This window comes from Erpetoichthys calabaricus, chromosome 1, assembly GCF_900747795.2.
Source record: "Erpetoichthys calabaricus chromosome 1, fErpCal1.3, whole genome shotgun sequence".
NCBI classification, from domain to species: domain Eukaryota; kingdom Metazoa; phylum Chordata; class Cladistia; order Polypteriformes; family Polypteridae; genus Erpetoichthys; species Erpetoichthys calabaricus.
The window spans coordinates 173,498,663-173,524,158 of NC_041394.2; the positions used below are offsets into that span (position 1 = coordinate 173,498,663).

Sequence of the window (25,496 nt, forward strand, 5' to 3'; positions counted from 1 at the left end):
TCTTAATATTTAGTGAAGTCATGTTTTATGGTGTTGGAAGAGCACAGCTGAGTTGGAGTGTTAAAGCTGCTTGAAATGATAATTAAGTTATTAAAGGTTCCCATCTATATTTTTAGGGCCAGGATTCAAGTGTAGGTTTCATCTGATCAAGGTAGCTTGGGAAATCAATCTGATGTAACTATTCTTGCAGCTGGGATCCTCTCATTCATGGCCTGAACTGGCCCAAAGTTATTAACTAGTACAAACACCTGAGGTGCCCATAATTAATAGGGAATCTAGAGCTGAATAAGAGTTTTTGGAATAAAAAAGCTAAAGATTGAAAAATAGAGGAGAAAAATCATCACTCACTGGTGCAGAGGATCTTTTGGCTTTACATTAATCAAGTCAACACTCATCGAGAAATACTAAAAAAATATTTTAAACCTAACATTGTGTCTATATAACAAAAGTCTAAAAACTGTGTTTTCTTTTCTCTCAATCAGTCCCTGTCATGCAATGTTTTTATTCATAAGTTTTTTGTTTTGTTTGGTAATACAATCCAGAAGGAGAAGCAGCCCTCATCTTTCGAGCGTTCCTCCACATTCTGACACAATATCTTTGCTACCTTCTGCTGGGTACAATGCTCTACAGAGTGGGACAAGTGGATCTTACCTCAGCACAGTAAGTGTTAGTTCAACTGTAAAGTTGTAGTTATAGTTGTTGTTGCTTTGCTCCCCTTCTCTCTCCTCACTGCTGTAACATTTATTTTTAAGAGTGTATGTTTCTCTTTCTGTCAAGATTTTTTCTTCAGCTTCTGTTACCTATAATAAATCATTGTGTAAATGTGTTGAACTCTTCTGATAGGTGTTGGTAGGCTTGTTCCAGTAGACGGTTATCCATTGTTCATGTAAAATCTCATCTACAGTATGTCATTTGGAAAATTTTGAACAATAAATCAGACCAACCTGCAGTGTAAATATAATCAAGCAACAGCCATGAAAATTTTAATTTCAGAAATTAGCAAAGGCATTAAGAATACACAAACAACACTAAACAACCTATAGGTATCACAGATACTACCTCCATATACCAAAATTCCAATTGTGTTTTGAGTCATGGTTGGAGAGTTTCTGCCCTTAGCTAGAGTTAACACTGCATTGAGATAAACAGTAAATAAATAATTCTCTTATACAGGAATAATAAAACAAAAAGAGTGACATTGAACGTCAATAATGTTTCAGAGCCAATCATAACTTATGTAGCAGTTTGGGCTCATTTTGGATCTAAACTACGGGATAAAGGAAAGCCTGAAAACCCTGATATTTAACAGCATTGCTTCAAAAACCTAGCTTTTAAGTTGTCGATTGTGGACAAATTTAAAACACAATCACACTGATGCTTTGCTCTGTAAATGCCCCCACTTCACCATTCACTTTCAATCGCCTTAGGGTCTTAAAATGTCCAATTGTGCTTTGCTTATGATTTTTTTTTTTTTATTAGCATGTACCATGTGTAGCGTTTTTTAATTTCTTCATAGGCTACTATTTACACTGTTGGCTTAAACCAAAACAAAATTGTTATTTTTTTAAATACGAAACAAAACCTCCTGCATATCCAATAGGTTACTGTTTGTGGTGAAGCAATGCATTGTTTAAATAAAGAAAATTGTATCATTTGTTTAAATAAATTACGTTTCTAAATAAAAACACATTTAAATGCCATGTTTAAATGAAATGTCGACTGCAACAGTATATACTACACCACAAACAAGCCCCCCAATGCACCCCAAGCGTGATAACACAAGTATAAATGATTGCAATCAGTATATTTTGTTAGTTATGTAAATAAGATAAATTGCCTATTGGCACAACACTAATTATTGGTGTGAATCTGGTTTATTGTATTGTTGAAAACTGAAATTATACAAGTTTAAAAATTGGTGCAATATAAAATTAGTCTGGTTATGACTAATGCAATGCCACATATTTTTCTTGATCATTCACTCTTATATTTTTTATATTTTGTATGATTCTGATGCTGTGTCATCATGTAGAACTAGTAAAAATATTTTTGATTTTAAAATGTACCGTTAACTGAGAGGAACATTTAAAATTGGGACTGATTCTTGGTGAAATACTGCATGTGCTTAAAATGAACTAAACAATGCAAGTTTTTTCATTTTCATTCTCATATTAAAAAAAATATGTAGCCTTTTTTTTTTTTTAAGCCAAGGATATATAACATTCTTTAAAAAGTCGTAAATAACAGACTTGCTTTTTTTGGTTAAACTTTGCATGTTTGTTAAAGACATTCATTACCTTTATATATATATAAAAAAAAATCTTTTTAAAGTCCTATACATTTTGAATTCTGTTTTTGAGAAGTACTGTTTCTTACCAGCTTGTGCTGAACCTTGCTTTAGTTGCACTTCTTGGTTTCAGAGACCAATCACAGGAGTGAGAGAGAAAGCAAATATGCTGTAACATTTGAACATTAACTATTCCCCCAGTTTGCTCTTGGTCAGTAATTTGTTTATTCTTTCATTATATACAGTCATGGCCAAAAGTTTTGAGAATGACACAAATATTAATTTTCACAAAGTTTGCCGCCTCAGTTTTTATGATGCCGATTTGCATATACTCCAGAATGCTATAAGTGATCAAATGAATTGCAATTACTTGCAAAGTCCTTCTTTGCATGAAAATGAACTTAATCCCAAAAAACCCATTTCCACTGCTGTTGCGAAGAAGGCTTTAGGGTGCCCAAGAAAGTCCAGCAAGCACCGGGACCGTCTCCTAAAGTTGATTCAGCTGTGGGATCAGGACACCACCAGTGCAGAGCTTGCTCAGGAATGGCAGCAGGCAGGTGTGAGTGCATCTGCACGCACAGTGAGACGAAGACGTTTGGAGGATGGCCTGGTGTCAAGAAGGGCATAAAAGAAGACACTTCTCTCCAAGAAAAACATCAACAACAGACTGATATTCTGCAAAAGGTACAGGGTTTGGACTGCTGAGGATTGGAGTAAAGTCATTTTCTCTGATGAGTCCTCTTTCTGGTTGTTTGGGGCATCCGGAAAAAAGATTGTTCCGGAGAAGAAAAGGTGAGCGCTATCATCAGTCCTGTGTCATGCCAACCGTAAAGCATCCTGAGACCATTCATGTGTGGGGTTGCTTCTTTGCTAAGGGAGTGGGCTCGCTCACAATTTTGCCTAAGAATGCAGCCATGAATAAAGAATTGTACAAAAACATCCTCAAAGAGCAACTTCTCCCAACCATCCAAGAACAGTTTGGTGACGAACAATGCCTTTTCCAGCATGATGGAGCACCGTGCCATAAGGCAAAAGTTATAACTAAGTGGCTTGGGGTACAAAACATTGAAATTTTGGGTCCATGGCCAGGAAACTCCCCAGACTTAATCCCATTGAGAACTTGTGATCAATCCTCAAGAGACAAGTGGATAAACAAAAACCCACAAATTCTTACAAACTCCAAGCATCGATTATGCAAGAATGGGCTGCCATCAGTCAGGATTTGGCCCAGAAGTTGATTGACAGCATGCCAGGGCGAATTGCAGAGGTCTTGAAACAAGGGCCAACATTGCAGATATTGCAATTGTTAATAAAAGCCTTTGCAACTTATGAAATACTTCTAATTATACTTCCGTATACCATAGGAACATCTGACAAAAAGATCTAAAAACACTGAAGCAGCAAACTTTGTGAAAACCAATATTTGTGTCATTCTCAAATGTTTTGGCCATGACTGAATGCCACCTTATTTTAATTATTGCTACTATTACTTTCTTGCATCTGTTAGAAAATATTTCTGCCAAACTGTTAGTCTATTTACACTGCATCCCCTAAATCACTTCTCTCCCAAAGAGATGTTGCTGAAGAGGGGTCTTGTTTAAGGTCATGCAGAACAGAATGCTTCAAATTTCTGTGTATTCCGCATGCACCTAAGCAACAATGTTAAAAAACAAGACTGTTGGTGATCCAGAGTATCCTTTATAAGGCTTGTTTCATATTTTGCGTACATGACTCACTGAAGACTCCTTCTCTCCAAAAATGTTTTCCTCCCAAAGTTGTATCCTGTGGTATAATAGCCACTGCTGCCTGATCTCCCCTTTCTAGGATTTAATGGCTTGTGTAACTTCTGACTTTAGCAGACATAGAATGCTCAGCAGCTGCATCAGTCATGTGATGTCTAATTGTGGATGAAAATGACACCCAAAGCTATTCAAATTGCATTAAGAAGTCATTGCTTACTTTCGAAATTAAAGATAGATAGATAGATACTTTATTAATCCCAAGGGGAAATTCTCAAGATGTTGAGATTTTTAACATTATATATTCTCATTTATATCACAAGGTTTGTTTTTGTGAAAATTTTGTTTTATGTATATTTTTTTAACCATTAATGTATTTAATAAGTAATAAATCTCCAGCATCTGAACAAATACACACAGTACACAATTTAATGCTTGATTTCTTCCACACTATAATTGTAATAAAAAGACCAAGTAAATGGATGGCTTGACTATCACTTATGTGCACATAATAATATACATGGAGCTTAGGCCAGTTAACTGCCCTACCTCTCCCAGTAACCTTTTGAATCCATAACTGTATGTTCAGCTTCATTGTGTCATGCGTGCAATACAATTAGATAATTACAGTCTTGTCTCATAAAGACTATTGCTAGTAGTGTGATACAGTGCATCCGGAAAGTATTCACAACGCATCACTTTTTCCACATTTTGTTATGTTACAGCCTTATTCCAAAATGGATTAAATTCATTTTTTTCCTCAGAATTCTACACACAACACCCCATAATGACAACATGAAAAAAGTTTACTTTAGGTTTTTGCAAATTTATTAAAAATAAAAAAACTGAGAAATCACATCACAGTATTCACAGCCTTTGCTCAATACTTTGTCGATGCACCTTTGGCAGCAATTTCAGCCTCAAGTCTTTTTGAATATGATGCCACAAGCTTGGCACACCTATCCTCGGCCAGTTTCACCCATTCCTCTTTGCAGCACCTCTCAAGCTCCATCAGGTTGGATGGGAAGCGTCGGTGCACAGCCATTTTAACATCTTTCCAGAGATGTTCAATCAGATTCAAGTCTGGGCTCTGGCTGGGCCACTCAAGGACATTCACAGAGTTGTCCTGAAGCCACTCCTTTGATATCTTGGCTGTGTGCTTAGGGTTGTTGTCCTGCTGAAAGATGAACCGTCGCCCCAGTCTGAGGTCAAGAGCGCTCTGGAGCAGGTTTTCATCCAGGATGTGTCTGTACATTGCTGCAGTTATTTTTTCCTTTATCCTGACTAGTCTCCCAGTTCCTGCCGCTGAAAACATCCCCACAGCATGATGCTGCCACCACCATGCTTCACTGTAGGGATGGTATTGGCCTGGTGGTGAGCGGTGCCTGGTTTCCTCCAAACGTGACGCCTGGCATTCACACCAAAGAGTTCAATCTTTGTCTCATCAGACCAGAGAATTTTCTTTCTCATGGTCTGAGAGTCCTTCAGGTGCCTTTTGGCAAACTCCAGGCGGGCTGCCTTGTGCCTTTTACTAAGGAGTGGATTCCGTCTGGCCACTCTACCATACAGGCCTGATTGGTGGATTGCTGCAGAGATGGTTGTCCTTCAGGAAGGTTCTCCTCTCTCCACAGAGGACCTCTGGAGCTCTGACAGAGTGACCATCAGGTTCTTGGTCACCTCCCTGACTAAGGCCCTTCTCCCCCAATCACTCAGTTTAGATGGCCGGCCAGCTCTAGGAAGAGTCCTGGTGGTTTCGAATTTCTTCCACTTATGGATGATGGAGGCCACTGTACTCATTGGGACCTTCAAAGCAGCAGAAATTTTTCTGTATTGCCACGAGACAATCCTGTCTCAGAGGTCTACAGACAATTCCTTTGACTTCATGCTTGGTTTGTGCTCTGACATGAACTGTCAACTGTGGGACCTTATATAGACAGGTGTGTGCCTTTCCAAATCATGTCCAATCAACTGAATTTACCACAGGTGGACTCCAATTAAGCTGCAGAAACATCTCAAGGATGATCAGGGGAAACAGGATGCACCTGAGCTCAATTTTGAGCTTCATGGCAAAGGCTGTGAATACTTATGTACATGTGATTTCTCAGTTTTTTTATTTTTAATAAATTTGCAAAAACCTCAAGTAAACTTTTTTCACGTTGTCATTATGGGGTGTTGTGTGTAGAATTCTGAGGAAAAAAATGAATCCATTTTGGAATAAGGCTGTAACATAACAAAATGTGGAAAAAGTGATGCGCTATAAATACTTTCCGGATGCACTGTATATACAATAGACATTAGATACATCAATAGATGACAGTGTATATAAATAACACACATGCAAAAGCTGGTACGAGCAGGTTTTAAATAGTTTTGTAAGCTGAGTGTAGAAACTGTCACTAAATCTAGTGGTGACAGTGCTAATAGTCTGTATTTTTGCCACAGCTCTGGAGGAGGAAAACTGTGCTGGATGGCTAAGGTGGAATCAGAAAGGAGATCAGAAAGGTTGGCTCAGAATATTACTGGCACAGGGCTGTGTACATCCTAAACAGAAGGAAGATGTGTGCCAGTTATATTCTGATCTGACTTTACCACCCTGTTAATATTTTGTGAGCATTAGGTTAAGTAGGTTTAGTAAATTAATATGATGTTCTGGCTGTCATCGTTTGGCCAGAAGTAACAGGTTGTGACACATGGCATAGCAGAATACGAATGAAAGTAGAAAATTTGAAAGAGTAACAGACATGAACAGTATGAACAGCCTAATTAGCACCTCTAATTAGATTAAATTATGCCAAAGCAGAGGGTCTTCAGCCTGTATTTGAATGCTGAGATCAGTGAAACATTCCTCACACTAGCATTTAGATCACTACAGAGTTTTTTTTTGGGGGGGGGGGGCTACAGTGCAGATTAAATTGCATGATAAATATGGAATAATTTGAGAAACTTTTGTAAAGCATTACAGCAGTTACAATTAAAATCTTAATTTCCACCCCACTTAATTCAGCTGAAGCTCACAGGGCAGAAGCCAATACCAGTGGTATTTGGCACTTTACAGGAAATTCCATTGTTGTAAGGATAATTTCAATAATGCCTTAATTCATCATAATATGCTTATTAATAGAAAATCAAATTGTAAAATAGAACATGAGAATGCAGTTGGTGGCAGTGGCTGCATTTTTGACCAGCATACCTATTTTATAAGTATGAGCAGAACACTGGAATGTGACTTGCACTGTGTGTGTGTGTGATATATAATATATAAATAAAATATATATACAGGTAAAATTCCATTACACCGAATATCTTTACAACAAAATTTTCATTACAACGAAGTATTTTTATGGTCCTGACAGGTTCCCCATATGACACGAGTCTAATGAAATCTCGTTACTACGAAAAATATGTAGCTAGGGATGGGAATCGAAAACCGGTTCTTGTTGAGAACCGGTTCCCACTGTTTCAATTCCTTGGAATTGTTTGCCATTTTTGCAAACTATTCCCCTATCGATTCCAGTCGCCTCGAATGACGTCACCGCGTTGCGTAGCGTCATTTACCCAGCAGGAAACATGGCGCCTAAGCGGCACAAATGCTCAAAAGTTTGGTTATACTTTACGAGAAAGGATGACAACATTAAAGTATAACCACAGGGCAAATTGCAATACTTGCAAAGTAGATATTTCATCAAAGGGAGGAAACACTACGAATATGCAAAAGCATTTGCACACAAAACACGCGATAACCTTAAATGAATGTTGTGTTTTTGATCCGCTCCGGACTAGTGAATCTCAACCCAGCAGCAGCGGTAACGTTTGCAGGTCCTCTCCCGTTAATACGGCATGTAACTAATCAACTAACATTGCATATTATGTTAGCGCGATTTGCCTTATTGCAAAACCTGCTATTACTGTGCACTGCATTTAGATGACCATGACGAGAGAGACAGACAGAGTCTGACTGTCTCAGATGCTGGCAGTTCTTGCTGCAGTCTACCGGTAGCTTCTCCTTTCACAGAGGCGGGGAAAAGAAAAAATGACACAGGCCAGGATAGACGAATGTCACCGAGCAGTGACTAAGTTTGTGGTAAAAGGCTTGCACCCATTTGCCACAGTAGATGCCTCCCATTTTCGGTAAGTGAATGTGTTTAATTGTAGGCTAAGTCAGGGAATGTCAAATTTGCGTGTTCTCCTCTTACCAGATGTTTCATCCGTTTCCATTTCTGAGTTGAAACATGTGTTGAAGGCAGCCGTCACTGCAGATGGATGGGCAAGTTTTAGTCAAGATCATTACCTCACAGTAACGCTGCATTATGTCAGGAATGGCCAGGCTCAAGAAAAAGTCCTCAAAACCAAACCAGTGTACCAGGCACAGACAGGGACAGCTGTAGCAGAGGAGACTGATGAGATCTTGGAGGAGTATGGTATCAAAGACAAGGTTGTGGCAGCCACTGTTGATAATGCGGCCAACATGGATGTAGCTGTCAAAATAGTTGATGGTTGCAGAATTGCACTATGCACAGTTCCATTGGACTTGAGTTGATTGTATTTGTTACTGGCTGATGTAGTTTGAGTGCTCAGCTCATATATACTTTTAAAAAGGAGAGTGTAAATGTTACTGGACATTCTTGTGTAATTGCCACAGAATAACTTATGTTATACTTTGTTATTGCTACAGAAGAATATTTATTTTATTATTATTTTACATTTACACATTTTTTTCTGGGGACCCCGTGGCACCCCATCCAGGAGCTGTAGGCTGTGGATCTCTTAAGATCTCACTGTTGGGTTTGTAAGGTCATGCTACTCCTAAATTTCTATCTTGTTCAAAGATAAGATATAAAACAAAGTTCTAAGCTAATCGACCTGTGTGTTCTCCTTTTTTAAAAATAAGAATCGATAGGAGAATCGATTAAAGAATCGAATTGTTAAACAGAATCAAAAATGGAATCGGAATCGTGAAAATCTTATCAATTCCCATCCCTACATGTAGCAGATACTTTCATTACAACGAAGTTCCCAAAAGACCTTGAAATGCCTGAATGAATCATTCCCAGAGCAGTTAGTTTTGTGGTCGCAGCTCAGTTGTGCACAACGATCCCCAAACAGAAACATTGTAAAAAAAAAAAAAAAAAAAAAAAATTCTTTCTTCAAACTTTCCTCGTACTGTGTTTTGCTGTTTTTGTTTTCGGTGGTTTTCAGTGATACCTATGGCTTTTTGCTCGTCAACATTTGAAAAACATCCATTGGAATTTAACTCATTGTCACCCTCCTATAGAAACGACAAACACGAAATCAACTCCAGGCCTTTTATCTGCTTAATTGATAGTGACATAACAACGGACTTGCCTACACCTGCCCATGAAGTAGCCTTTGAGTCAATTGTCCAATAACTTTTGAGCCCCTGAAATGAAGGGATTGTGTTAAAAAAATGCTTTAGTTGCCTCACATTTTTTATGCAATCGTTTTGTTCACCCCACTGAATTAAAGCTGAAAGTCTGCACTTCAACTACATCTGAGTTGTTTCATTTAAAATTCATTGTGGTAATGTACAGAACCAAAATTAGAAAAAAGTTGTCTCTGTCCAAATATTTCTGGACCTAACTGTATATATACACACTAGGGGGCTTTACCCACCCTGGGGCGCGCCATACACCAGCCACTTTGTGTCACTGCCGCTCGCGTTATAAGGCTGAACGCACGCTTTGGTTGATGTGGATGGATCACCTGCTTGCTTACTGCTCTTCCTGCCGTGCTGTGTGTTTTGCTTCTTGTGCTGTGCGTCGATCATTTCAAAGCCTGTACAGCAACTGTCCTCTGTGACGATGCGGGTTCGTGCATGCTCCCATCTTCTGTACGGGAGCCCTTGAACCCGTCACCATTGGTAATGCTACCGATGAGCTAGGCAGTGAGGCAACAGCAATAGAGCAAGAGGATGGTGTACAAAAAAGTGTCAAGTGCTTTTATTAAAACACAATCAAAACAATGTTCAAATTAAAGTGCAGTAATTCAAAAAGTCTGCATTAAATAAATAATCCATAAAACAAGAGTGAAAAGTGGAGGTTAAAAATATAGAAAAAAGTCTTCTAAAAACAACGAGGTTAAAACACAAAGCTGGAAGCAGTCCTTTTTAAAAATCCGGTGCATCCTTTTTCAACTAGTGGCGGCCCCCCGCGTCTCCCATCTGGGCTTCTCAACAGGGGAGTCGCTCTACATGCAGCTGAACTTCTCTGCATTGTCCTACTGTTCGGATCGCCTTACCGACTCCTGGCTCATGTAGACTCCTCCATACAGCGGCTTGGGTTCCACAGTGACCAGGGCACTCACGCTGGGGAATACACACCCCAAGTCCCGACTCCCGTGGCCTTATGCATAGAGTCATCCGCCTTCCGGTCATTCCCGCTCCATGATCACTCAGCGGGAGTGACCACTATTACTATTCCCCGGGTGTCGGCCCAACACCCAGGCTTCCTACACAGCTGCAACACGAGCCTGCGCTCGCTCGCTGTCCCACACAGACTTTCTCCTCCTGCTGCTTCCTGCCTTCTCCTGCAACCTTTGTTCATTCTCCTTTCTCCCCCTTAGCCAACTCGCACTTCTTATTTATCAAGAGGGCATGGCAGCTGTGGCAAATCAGCAGCCCCAGGAACAATCACGGATGCGGGCGGTTTCTCATCTTTGCACTTAGGCGAGAAACGCCCACATCGCGAATCGCCCTGAGTACCGCTTCAGCCATACAACCACCACGCCCCTTCACCAAGCCGTGTGCGCGGTGCTTATTTATTTAAAGCTGGCCTTAGAATGGGAGCTGTGGACCCGCAATACCACATCCTCACTTTGCTCGCTTCCTCAAATATCTAACCACCCATTTCTGGGGTGCACTAAGTGCCTGCCACTTCACATCTCTGCTGCTCGTGTTGTGAGGGGGGGCTGAACGCATGCTAAGGAGATGCAGACAGATCAGCTGCTGTCTTTCTGCTGCTGCTGCCGAGCTGTGCTTTGATCATTTAAAAGCCTGTACAGCAGCTGTCCTTTTCTCACTGCTTTGTCTTGCGGCACGTTAAAGTGTCTCTTGTGGGATGTCCGGGCTGATTATTACTTTCCTTATTTTCTGAATTTGCACATAGATTATTATTGTTCTCTTGTTCATCCTTTTTTGCCTTCTTTTCTCTCCAACGCTTTCGTGACTATTTTCAATGCGCTGCTCTTTCTTCTTTGCTTAGTCGTTCACGTGCCATCTAGAATGTATAACATTTTTAAGAGCTGGGAACACATGAAGTGTGTCTGCCAAAAGCATCCCAACAATTGCTTGGTTAGATGTCCGTGAACTTGTTTTAAATTGTTTGTAAGTAGGGCGTGGTGTGCAAAAGTCACCGTCTCACGGGTCTTGCTTCCTAAGGTTGTAATGTCTAGTCTCTCGTAATGCCAAAGTGTCTCTCGAAGATGATCACGTCTCGACCCAAGATTTTTTTTTATTATATTTTGTGAAAGATGCCCGGACACAGACAGACTTGAGACAGCCAAATGTCCAAACACACGCTATTTATTTTCTTTTATGCAACATACAGTGCACGAACCTCCATAATAAACTCAGCTCACAGTCCTTTTCCTTTTCTTCTGCCGCCTCCACTCCTCTCTCGCAAGCTCTGTCTACTACCACCCTACTCCAGCTCCTTGAGTGGAGTGAGGCAGCCTCCTTTATACTGCACCGAAAGTGCTCCAGGTGCTTCCTAATTAACATCCGACAGCACTTCCGGGTGTGGTGGAATTGCTGCATGTGAGTTTAGCTCCTCATCTGGCAGCACTTCCGGGTGTGGTGGAAGTGCTGTATACCAAGGCTCCGGAGCTGTCTAGGCGCCCCCTGGCGGTGGCTACGGACCCCTACAGGGTTGAGCTTCCCAGCTCCGTATCCGTGGCCCTGATGCCATTTAGGGTTTGCTGTCCTTTTGAGCCCCAGGAAAGATATTGCCACTCTCCCGGTCCTTCCCTTCTCCAGGCGTCCTGGTGGGGCAAGGTCCCTGGTCGTCTGCCACAAATATATATAATATACACATACACACACACTAGCCATTCCCCACGGCTCCACCCATGTAGTAGTGAAACAGGACAAAGTTTAAAAATCAATAAGCAAAAAGGTATTGCTAGCAAAGCAGAGGAAAGGTACACTCCAAAATACAGAGGTAGACTGACTCCCCACTCCTGACGTCACGCCTCTGTCTTGAATCATCGCGAATATATTGTTCCGGCAAGCGAACTATGATTCTTAGAGTGATGAGAAAAGTCACAAATTCATCCGGAATGTTCAACAAAATTCTAGAAAAAAAAACAATCTTAATTTTGTTCGCTAGCTAAGCGGATGTAAGATACGCCCCAAGGTGTGAGTGAATATCGTTTCTTTATCTCTAATAAATAAACCAACTTTTTCGAATGTTTGTCCCTGTGATTTGTTAATTGTCATGGCAAAAGCTATTCTCACAGGAAACTGTTAACGTTTTAATACAAATGGCATATCAAGATCTCCTTTGTTGTCTAATGTTATCCCCGGAAGATGTACTACATTACCTTTCTTGTCGCCTGTTAAAATTTTACATGTCAGAATTGTTCGACCACTTTTGAATACAACTAATCTTGTCCTATTGCATAGCCCATCACTCAGACATAAATTACGCAATAACATTATGATACATCCTTCTTTCAACAGTAATTCAGCCAGTGGAAGACCAAATGGTGTTAATAGTTGTAGATATTCTATGGGATATTGTAAGTTGATGTTTTCAACTTCCACACCATCACCACCAACTGTTTCAGCATAGTCTATTTAATCTATTTGCAGGGTAACTGATCAACAGTTTCCGCATTAATTTGTTTCTTGGTGCTAGGATTTCCCTCTGTACTCCTTTCTTCTGTTGATAACCCTTCAGGATGAAGTTCTTCAGTAAGATTTGGACATAATAAGTCTTCTTTTATTGGGGACTTAAAGTGAGGAAAACGTAAAAATTTATAAGAGCTGAGAGCACAGGAACTAGTCTGACAAAAGCATTCACATGAATGAGAGGTGAGAGGACCGTGGGTGTGGTTGAAAATGGTTGAGAGCAGGGCGGGACTTGAAAAAAATCTCTTGGCAGTAGTCTTGTCTCAAGATTTTCTTTATAATAGAGAGATATAAATGGATTAAAATAATCAAAAATTAATGTAGAATCAACACAAAGGATTTTTTAAAAAATAATGGCATAGTTTAAACTTGAAATTTTAACAAAATACTACTTGAGCAAGTACACCCTGAATTTGAATGCCGCCTTAAAAGGCAAGTTGAAAAAAAGACAATAAGAAAATTAGGCCAATGTATTAATTCTGAATTTGGCATAGGATATGAGACAAACGTGTAAAAGTAAAATACGATCAAAATAACTCTTGACTTTGAATGCACTGCTAAAGACTGACTTGAAATGAAAGAATACTCCTCTCTTAAAACGGCATTCATCAAAACCTGTGGTAAAACTCCACAAATACTATCCTCAATTTTTCCTCATCATCAAAGACTTGATAATTCTACTCTACAGAAGTGTTTTTCAACTGGTGCGCTGTAAAATAACAGTGTAGTGCCCCGGAGTCCTGACCTGAGAGAGACACACTCCTCAGGTGGTTGAGCGAGGACTGCCTGTCTGAGTGGGCAAAGGACGAAACAGCTGGGAAATGTCTCCAAAGTGCTTACTATGTGCTGCTATCTCGCTAAACCTGACACCATACATTACTTGGATGGTTATGTTGCATTCTTTGCATAAATTAGCGAAGATACTAAACTGGAATAATGGGTAGGGATAATCATTATACTTCTGTTTTGTAGAATTTTTTTTATTATCTTAGTGCAGTCAGCACTGTAAGCTACCTGGCAGGCCGGTGAGTTAAATGCAGAGATACTAGATACACCTTTCCTCCCACTCCCCTGCACCTATGTCAGTATATATAAATCAAGAAAATGAACACCAGGGCTATGTATTGTCATGTGGCATATTGTTGTGAACCACGTAATACAAAACTTTAAACCTTTAAATGATAGTATATAAATACTGCACTGGATGTGTATGTAATTCTTTAGGTACATCCTTAACCTTTTTGTGTTATTGTTCAATAATGTCAAAAAAAAAAATAATTGAAAATGCATCCCTGTCCAGAGCACTGCCTTAGATGTTTGCCTTGTTGTCAGCCCTGGATGAGACAATATTTTCTATTGTGTTAAACAGGCAACATTAACTTTCTCCGGCCTTTGTATATGTATGTATGCATCTGTGATTGTGTGTGTATTATATATATGGAAATGCATGCAGTTTAATGTCTTAAAGTTTCATGAAATCAAAGCATAGAACAAATAAATAGTTGCGAATAAAACAAATAGTCAAGAAATCTTCAAGTGTACAAAATTGTAGATTTTTGTTTCATCAAAGTAGCCACCTTTTGCTGATATAAAAGTCAAACTGTGGTAACAATTTTGATTTAGAATGCCAGTCACTCTTCGCAAGTTAGCAATTCTGCCTCCAGCAAAAGAACTCCAGACCATCACATTTCCTCCTCCATTTTTTGACAGTTGTGTCACACACTGAGGAACCATCCTTTCACCAACTTGATGGCGTACAAACACCCTGAGTGTTGAACCAAAGATTTCAAAAATAAATTCATTAGCCCTTAAGACTTTCTTCCAGTCTGCAGTAGTCCACAGCCGATATTTCAAGGCTCTGTTTTGTCCTTAAAGGAAACCTGCAGCACAAAGTCTCTTCACAGTAGAAATGAGACTTGCTTTTTTGACCACTGTTAATAAGCTGTGTTTAAAGCTGTTGTGCTGTTAGGTGTCCATCAGGCAAACTGGTTGCCCTCCTTCATTCCTATCATAGTGTCTCTAGTTTCCAGTTCCATTTGGATGGTGTAGGACACCATCCATACTCACTGACACATTAGAGTTTTATTTTTTTGCAGTTTACCTAAATGAAAGGCCAGCACTTCTAAGGGTAATAAGTCTCTGTCTTATTTCATTTGTTAATTGCTGTTTTCTAGCCATTAATTTACAACTTTCTACAGTGTATTATTTTCCAAGTAGTACTTCAGAGGATGTAGTAATACAGTCTGTTGCAACTTTGCTTTAAGACACAGATACTGGGACACTTGTGCATATTGTTTGCTTCAACTTGCAAGGCTTAATTTACTTTAACTGCTTCAGAACCTTTAGGTTGTAACCTATTATGTGTTCCCTGATGAAGGCCCATTTGTAATTTTCTAAAATTTCCCTTTTTCCATGTTTGCTAACCTAAACTTTAAATTTAAACCTCTGTCAGTTTACTGCTTACAGTTTCACCATTTTAGGTCACTCATTGCATTTCAACTGACAAAGAAAAACTGGAAATACTTAGGTGTTCTAAAACTTATGACATGTTATGTGTGTATGCATGTGTATATATACAGTGTGTATGTGTGTAAAATTTTATGTATATGTGTGTTTGTTTATGAACATTCAAGGCAGTCCTGCCATTACCAACAAACACAATCCTCAATCACTGACAAGACATTTCATATTCATATATGCAGCTGTTGTAATATTTGGCACAAGTGCCAAGAAAAAAAAGATTTCCACACCTGTAACATTATTTCTAGCTGTGGTACTCCTTGCACCCTGACCCTTACCCCCAACCCTGTTTCCAGTTTGATTTTATGAAATAGGCATGAGTTGAAATTAAGTGGTCTATGTAGGTCAGTGGGACAAATTTTTGCAAGGGATTAAGGAGCATACTTGGAAAAAAGTCAATGCTTTAACATTGCCATATGTTCTCTCACCTCCCGGTTCCAAAAAACAGTAGCTAAGACAAGGTTTATCCACGCTGTAGGAAAGTTATTTACTGGTGAGTAAACCTTTAGTAATTGTTATATTTGTTACATTTTTTTGGTTTATACATTATTTTTAATTTCTCATTCTTTTTCATTACAATTTTTGTTTAGTATTTTTCTTTATTTTTTCCATTTTTTTTTTTTGGTATACATTCAATGTGCATTCTTGTGGGTTGATTCTTGATTGACCTTGCACTTATTGCCCACGTTTGATTGGCTTCCGTATATCAGCTGCACTTCCCTCCTGAATATCTAGCACCTCCTGCTGACAAAGACAGGAAGGAGAAAAAAAATAAGACCAACAAACACAAGAAACCACAGCTGGCAAAGGTAATATGTTCTCTTCATTATAATTATCATTGATTCTCCAAAGTTCAGTCATAATGGTCTTGTTTTAAATATAACATTATGCAATATACTTATTATATTTTGAAATCTTTCTGTGGCAAGTATCAGGGTAAGTGATTTTCTTTTTCTCTCCCAAATTACAATAAAATGTTATGTTCTTTGCTTTGTAAAGTATGATTTACAGTGCTGAGGAAAAATCAGCCATCATAAGTCCAGCTCTAGTGGTTTGTTTGTGTATCTGCAAATCTGTTGTTCATTGTAAAAGGAGAAGTGTATGTTGAAATACCATATAAATACAATGAAAAACTGATTCCTCCCATTAGGCTTTATAATAGAAAGAGTAGCATAAATTTTTTAAATGATTCTAGGGTTAAACTGTTTCAATTGTTAGCAACACAATGCAGAGTTTACATTTATTTATTTACTTCTACCTTTTGATTGTCTCTTAATTCGTATTTTGTGTGCACAGTCATAATATATTTATACCTTCACATGCTGTACACTGTAATATGCACTTCATAATCTTCATGCAAATAGAACACCCTTGAATGTCATCCGACTTTATGTTCTCTTCTCAAAAATCTGGCTTCCTGTCTTACACATAGTACTTATTTTGTCTTTTAAATGTTAGTGGATCACTCAGTCCTCCACAATCTAAACAGATGGAAATTTGTAATAGGTGATCAGTATGCTACGCACCATGCAGCGAAGCATTAAGTGGTGACCCACTTCTCATCCTTTCGGTTGAAGATTTGCTTGTGACCAGACATTCTCCTTAAGAATATTCAGGTAATATACGCCAGTCAGCCACAACAGTTGTGTAAGAACCCCTTGTGCTGCCAAAATAGCTCATGGATTCTACAAGACCTCTGAAGGTGCTCTATGATGTCTGGAACTGTTATATTAGCAGGAGATCCTCTAAAGTCCTGTAAGTTGCAAGATGGAGCCTTAATTTTTTACAATACATTTCTGAGCAATTTGTAGTGTGGCAAGGGGCATTATCCTGCTGGAAGAGGCCACTGTCTTATCTCAGTTATTCTGGAGGCAGCAACACACATTGTTGTAAAAGTGGAGCAAAAAAAGAACTCCATGTTGCACAATCTTCAGGTTAAGTAATGTTATGCAAATGACCACTTGCACACTTAGAACTCCATGTATAGCTCTGTCCACATATAGCTCTGATCCATCACGCACTTGGAGATTTTTTAACAGAACAGGCTCCTATCTCTCTCTATTATAAAAAAAAATCTTGGAAGGGAGACGAGACGTGATCTTCTCGGAAGACACTTAATAGACCTGCGAGACGAAAGAGATTGGTCATGGAATGTCTTGCGGGGACCTTAAATATGAGACTTGGTGCCAAGAGATTGTCCCAGGACCATCTCGCAGGGACGTGGAACATGAGATTCTTGCAAGTCACGCACTACTTACAACCATTTTAAAATAAGACCACGGTCATCAAAACTCTCAGTTGTGTAAAGGCTTTTAGCAGATGCAGATTCTCTGCTCTCAGCTCGTATAAAGCGTATAAGGACAATATGTTCTAGATGAAACGTCAACAACTAAGCGAAGAAGAAAGCAGCGCGGAGAAAAGAGACCTAAAAGCAATGGAGAGAAAAAAATGCAGATAAGATTTTATGAAAGCAGTGGAATTCAAAAGGCTCAAAAAAAACGATGGCACGATACACATGCAGAGCAAATTACAGAATATAAAAGCAGAAAAATTCAAAAGTATCAAAAAAAAAGATAGTAAAGATTGCATTAGCGCTAACAAAGAGAAATTATTACTCTGTGAAATAACAGAAAGGGGAATAGAGATTGAATACATGGACATAGGTGATATGTCAGAAGTATGGAAATATTATAAGGCTTTGAAGTTTAAGTCAAAGACTTGTAGATCGTCTAATTCGTGTTGCCATCAGGGAAAAGTAGTGTTTCTACACAATGAGGAAGCGTATCCACAAGAATTAAGATTTGATGTTTGGGGAAAGTGAAATCCACAAACAGTCAGTCAGTCATTTCCCAATCCGGTATATCCGAACACAGGGTCACGGGGGGTCTGCTGGAGCTAATCCCAGCCAACACAGGGCGCAAGTCAAGAACAAACGCTGGGCAGGGCACCAGCCCACCGCAGAATCCACAAACACTACAGGCAAAACATACGCGTCTACAATAATCTTTTCGCCTTTGCATCATTCAGTGTTCAAAACGTAGATTTACACAATAATGGACCATACGCTATGAGAATCTGTGGTCCCGCAACAATTAAAGCAATGACAAGTCTAATTTTGAAGAAACCACAGTTCAGTCAGGTGTATATTTAAGATCATGGAGAAATGATGCAAATTTCAACAGGCGAAAAGAAAGGTAATGTAGTATCTATTCTGCGAATAACATTAGACACCAAAGGAGACCTTGATAGGCCATTCGTATCAAAATGTTTACAGTTTCCCGTGAGAAGAACTTTTGCTATGACAATTAACAAATAATGGGGACAAACATTCAAAAAAGTCGGATTATTTATTAGAGAAAAAAACAATATTCACTCATCGGCAGGTATACGTTGCATTGTCACGATTTAAGTCCAAAAATGGAATCAAAATTCAATGCGATCTTGAAGATAAGGTAATTCCAAATATTGTTTTTACTGAAGCTTTAAAGTAAAAGTGCAAAAAATGAAATTGAAACAATTCCAAATAAAAAAACAAGCCTTTAAAATTGTATATCAGACTAATCAAACACGGGGGTTGGCGAGCAGGGGGTGGAGCCCCTAGTTTTTCTTAAAAACAATAACTATACAAGCAATAACGATGCACAATTAAAGGACAATACAAGGAAAGAAAAGACCATATGTGGCATTTCAACAAATTTATGTGACAATTCACCCTTTAGAGATGACCATAATAAAACTTAAAAGTTAAAAAGCTATTACAGGTTCAATTACCTTCAATTCTTAGTACTCTTATGAAAATCAGTATAACACTGAAAAGTTACTATCAGTTGTGAAAACCAATTGATGTGCAGCTTTGACAGTGCCAGCTGACTGTATAAATGTTTTCCAGATATGGGGAGTTCAGTCACAGTCTTGTCTCTTTCCCTGTTTCCATTCTATTTGCGCTGTCCAGAACAACCATTTTTGTGCAGTATCCCATGACGTATGGATCCTGCTTAGTTCATGGTGCCTCCTTTCTTCTCCTTGATCGGCTTGGACATCATAGGCCATTTAAATATAAATCTCAAAGAGCTAGGGTTTAAGGTTTTTTTTTTTTTTTTTTTTTTTTTTATTCATAAATTTTATTTCATTCACAATAATTGTCACTGTGTATTTACACTAGGCTATTTTTCCAATAAACATTTGGTCACAAAATAAGCATGCTTTCCAATATCCTCAAGGACACACTGTATGCATTGTCCTTGTAGGTAACCACACCTTGGTTGTTGCTAGACACTCACACATGAGTCTCCCAATACATCTTAAAATGAAATCACAGACCAGTATGATTGAGTGGCTGGGAATTTTAAACTTCATGACTTCTGGTCACTGGAGCATGCCGAGAGTATCCCCAACTCTCCAAGATCATGAGGTCTACAACTTTTTAAAAAAAAAAAAAAAATGTGGAAAGGTCATGTAGTATGACTGAGCCTTTAGATGAAAACTTTTATTGAAAGACATCTACATATATATATATATATATATATATATATATATATATATATATATATATATATATATATATATATATATATATATTCTGTAAGCCGCTGCAAGAGCGGCACGACACCCATGAAAGCACGCAGGAAGGAGCCACGCCCACACCCATGAATGCACGTAGGAAGGAGCCTCGCCCACCAACTCTAATACCATTGGATACGACGAAAACTCACAGAGCCACGCCCACCAAGTCGGACGCGACGCCTCGGAAAACACGCCGTCATGTGTTTGTCTGTGCTACAGTCCGCATGCAGCTCTGAGCCATGTTGACTTTTTGGTTACGACGCATGACTGCGTGCAACATCGCAAACTGTTTTACACGCTACATACAGCAATTCGCATCCGCGACAAACATGCGTCTTCTTAGATGGTCCTACAGGAACACGGAAAACGTTTCCCCGCCCACCAACACTCTTTATTCCCCGGCCCGCGTCCACCGCATCCGCGACAAACATGCATCTTCTTAGATGGTCCTGCAGGAACACAGAAAACGTTTCCCCGCCCACCAAAGCAGGACCATGTAAGAAGAGGCATGTTTGTCGCGGATGTGAATTGCTGAATGCAGCGTCTGAAACAGTTTGCGAGGGGTATCCCATGGGATCCTTAAAACAATCCTTTAAAACTGAGGTTAAAACACAATGAAGGAAGCAGTCTTTAAAAACCAATAAGCCCTGTGCCTCTGTTTCATTAGCGTCTCACCTGCTTCACCGATGCAGGCCCTGCAACAGTCGAGACGCTCTCTCAGCAGCTGACCTTCTCTGTGCCTGACTCCACTATAGGCTGCAACAAAATTATGAAAGTACGGGCGCATTTGTTTCACGCAAGCTATGTGTGTGGGTGGGTTGGTGTTAGTTAGTTAATTAGTTACTCGAAGGATTTCAAGATTTAATATGCACAAGCGGTAACACTGCAAAAGCAGCCCAAACCAGAAAAGACGGCTGGCAAAAAGTGGCCGACAAATTAAACGCGTGTGCATTGAACTTACTGAAAGCAGCGTTACGGATTTTGCAAATATTCATTTTTTTTCCCTCTGCTTAAAAAACATTTAAAAAGCGGCGTAGAATCGCTGAATGCAGCGTTTTAAACAGTTTGCGAGGGGTATCCCATGGGATCCTTAAAACAATCCTTTAAAACTGAGGTTAAAACAGAATGAAGAAAGCAGTCTTTAAAAACCAATAAGCCCTTTGCCTGTTTCATTAGCGTCTCACCTGCTTCACCGATGCAGGCCCTGCAACAGTCGAGACGCTCTCTCAGCAGCTGACCTTCTCTGTGCCTGACTCCACTATAGGCTGCAACAAAATTATGAAAGTACGGGTGCATTTGTTTCACACAAGCTGTGTGGGTGGGTTGGTGTTAGTTAATTAGTTACTCGAAGGATTTCAAGATTTAATATGCACAAGCGGTAACACTGCAAAAGCAGCCCAAACCAGAAAACACGGCTGGCAAAAAGTGGCTGACAAATTAAACGAGTGTGCATTGTACTTACTGAAAGCAGCGTTACGGATTTTGCAAATGTTCATTTTTCCCTCTGCTTAAAAAACATTTAAAAAGCGGCGTGATTATGCGGCGTATACTACGCCACGGGTTGGTATGCAACGTGTAAAACAGTTTGTTTGTCGCGGATAATTTGCCTTTTACTATTACACAAAGACAGTTTCCTGTTAATACTTCGTTACATTAATATAGCGGTGTTCTCAGTATTCAAAGCGCTATCCCACAGGGAGGAACCGGGAAGCGAAACCACAATCTTCCACAGTCTCCTTACTGCAAAGCAGCAGCACTACTACAGCGCCACAAGGCAGTTAAAGAATGCACCGGGCTCGATTTTGTTTTCACTTCTATTTACAGAGATCGGGTCGTAGATAGCATTGTTGCAATGTTACTTTTCTTGGTTGCTTATTACATTACGGATGTTTCACATGTTCATTTTTTCCCCTGTGCTTAAAAGACATTAAAAAAGTGTTTCTCAACTGTGACTCCGGAACATCTCAGTACGCAAGTTATATTATGCGTCAACAACGAAGACTCGCTACACCTTAATCTACAAGTGTTGACACTTAGCCCTACCGACGAAATAACTTTCACCAGCGTGGCCTTCTTCATCACAGACGATCCCGCTTTCAGTCACGGACAATTATATGTTGCTCTCTCCAGAGGTCTATCTTTTCATTCACTCACCGTGGTATCCACAAACCCACCTCCATTTGGACAACTGTGTCGTTCAGGAAGTGTTCACCCATCAATACATAATTATGCGGCGTATGCTACGCCGCGGGTTGGCTAGTTAATTTTTATCTTTTTAACTGGAAGTTGACTCTGATCTAGTCAGCAGAAGCTGTACTTTCACTATCATCTCTTCATTACTGTCTTATCATTGTCTGTGTCTCTGAGGAGCTCCAGGGTGAAAATCATAAGATCTTCTAGAGGTTGACTAACTCTAAAAATCAGTCTTTCAGAGCTTTAGGGGCCTCATGTATAAACGGTGTGTACGCACAAAAATGTTGTGTATGAACATTTCCATAAACAAATCGCGATGTATAAAACCTAAACTTGGTGTAAAGCCACACACATTTTCATGGTAGCTCCAACCCTGGTGTACGCAAGTTCTCCGCTCAGTTTTAGAAACTGGCAGCACCCAGCATCAAAGCAGTGCTACTGTTCCTGTGTGGTTACCCCTTTTTTTTTTTTTTTTTGATCCACATCCGTGACGCGGCTTTATCATATACACTGAAACTAACTGCATATTGTTTATTAGTTTAAGACATCTGATTGTAATTAACCTGTAACAATATAATGGTCCAGGGAATAGCCAAAGTATTCCAAATACCATAACTGCTTTAGCGTTGTTACTCTCACTGCACCTTCTTTTTCTTCTTTCAGCTGCTCCCGTTAGGAGTTGCCACAGCGGATCATCTTTTTCCATATTACTCTCACTGCACCACTCAGAGTATTTATATCACTATATCTGAGTGGGGAATCACAGATCTACAGTAGCTGATCGGAAAGAGAATTATCGGTATACAGCATCAAGCACATGCTGCCTCAGCCATGCTGACTATTGAACTGCTCTCAACGGCTAACGCTTCAAAGCCTTTCCTGTACAGACCTCGCGGTTCAGAAACAGTTTCATCCCAAGAACTATAAACGCACTCGGTCCAAGTGCTCCTTGTAGAACTGTTTGTACCTATAAGTACAATTACCTCACTGTAAACTTGCGATACATTTATAATATTGCACAACCTGAGCCACTATAAAGCGCATATCTACATATGATGACAACATCATTTTTAAGATGAAATGCAGCAAAATGTTTATTATATTATACAGATAAAACTTTAACTTCATTTAAATAATCTATATTGTTAATAATTAAACATGTGAGGACACGGTGCCGCAGCGCTAGCGAGGAGCTGGTGCTCTGTTCACGGATTGTTCCTGCCTCGCGCTGTATTCTTGCTGGTGCTGGCACGAAACTGGAAGGATAGATCGATAGAATAATTAAACACATACTACAAAGATATTTCAATGTTCCTTAAAAGTTTTGAAGAATGGGCGTTCTGAGCTTACAGATGGCTTAATGTCTATTACAGAGATGATTGTGCGGCGATTGGGTATTTGGAGAAAGAAAAGTAAGGACAGGAATTGGAGGTTAGTATGTTTGAAAGAGACAGTTCTGCTACAATAATGTATTTCATCGAAGGTCACACATGGCGCAGCAAGCATCTTGCGTGAGACATGAACAATCACTGCACCACCGTGTTCCCATGTTTAACAACATGCTTTAACTCCTATCATCATGAAAATGATATCACATATACATCTCAGTATTTTAATTATTCAGAGAGCTGTAATATTACGAATGTAATGGATTCTGTGTTCTGTCGGAGGAAGAGAAAACCCGGAAGCACGTAGTGATTCACACACACAGAGCACATAGAAGATCAAATACAAAACAAAGCATTTAACATGTTACTTTAGTTACGATGGGATTTGAGAAACTAGTAAATTAAACTATTTTAAGATGAAGTTAATGATGATCTACTTTATTGACAAAATAAAATATGTGATTAAAGTGGAAATGTCGAGATTAAACTTGACATTTTGTGCTTTTTTTCCCCCCACTGTGTGCCTTTTTTTTTTTCTCTGTATCATAATAAGCTTTCATATGACACTCAGACGGTGGGCTACGACTCACCTTTTCACGACGACTTTGATATCTGACAACTTTTTTATTTCGGGCACTGTGCGAGTTTGTGAACTTGAGCTTTTGAGTTTCTCCGACACGCTATGTCACTTGATCAACTTACTTTTGTTGTTTATACCACTGTTTAAACCAACAAATAGTATGTTTTTTCCTTTCCTCCACTTGGTAGTCGCTGAAATTCTTCCATTTTCCCTCGTGCTTTTGCCATTGTCTTTTCACAGAAGGCTGAGCTTAAGGGCTATTTATATTGATTTTCATATTCAAAGAGGCATAATTCTGGGAGGAGTTGGGGCGGTACAGCAGGAGCGTGCACGTGTGTTACTTTTCACGCTGACCAGGATTTATATAGTGGAAGAACGTGGAAGTTGGCGTTCGCACAGATTTATGCATCTGGATTTTTTTGTGCATACGAACATTTTTGCTTTTGTGCTTACGCCATATTATAGTGGGAGTTCTTCACATGGCGTCATACATGAGGCCCCAGGTCTGTGCCAGTTAGAGCACCATTTTCAAAATATAATTTAGTATTTCAGTAAAGGATACGAGTACCTAAAATCTGGTGGAAGATGGCTGTATCAAATTATCTCCAAGCCAAACATTCAAAGTAAACTTGTTCATCAACCTAAATCCTCACACAGTTATCCACATACACAAAATGGTGACATGGATGTTGGAGTGTACTTTGATTTTTCCATTTTTTTTCTTTCAAATTTGTTAAAAAAAATACCCGGTTTTTGTCTTTTTGAAACTGGGACTAAATGGGACGCTAATACTCCATGGGATGGCCATTAGTTCTTATAAGCCATTTCAAGCATTAAATTAATTCATTAAGTTAGTACCAGTATACTCTTTGTACATACAAAAAATATTATGATCATGAGAAGATTTGTTGCTAAGCAGTAAAGATTTAGTCAGAATTTGGTGGGAAGCTTACCTGTTGGATATAACATTAATAGTAATATAAGCTCTGTGTATCTTCACTAAATGTACAGTTATGTACAAGTCATGCTGCCCTTTCATTATGAATATGTTCCTTAAAGGATATGTTCACTGTTTTTCCAGTCAAAGTTATTTCTTCACAGTCATAATGTATATTAATTTGCCACGTGAAATTGTATTCTAAAGTAAAGGATATTTTACAAATTTATAAATAAATAACTTGCCTGTTGTGTTTTATAATGGAGCTAATTAGTATTGGGATCTTAAAGTAAATAAAAAAATAAATAAAAACAGACTTACTGAGTAAATCTGTTTCTGAGGCTTGCTTGTGACCACCAAAGCTAACTGGAAACAATAATTTTTATCATAGATTCTTAGTACTATTTTTTCGAGGTAAAGATA

At 39.1% G+C, this 25,496-nt stretch overlaps 1 protein-coding gene across 4 annotated transcripts in view; it reads left to right on the forward strand.

The window, feature by feature from the left end:
• The window catches only part of ino80e (INO80 complex subunit E), a 46,369-nt gene that overhangs the window by 15,478 nt on the left and 5,395 nt on the right, over positions 1-25,496 (forward strand). For 2 of the 4 annotated variants that reach the window (XM_028808505.2, XM_028808497.2), the window contains 2 exons: positions 543-660; positions 16,123-16,221. In XM_028808505.2, the coding sequence (XP_028664338.1) occupies positions 543-660; positions 16,123-16,221 (217 nt within the window). The remainder of the gene's footprint in view (positions 1-542; positions 661-16,122; positions 16,222-25,496) is intronic. The other 2 variants (XM_028808513.2, XM_028808522.2) reach the window with 1 other exon arrangement.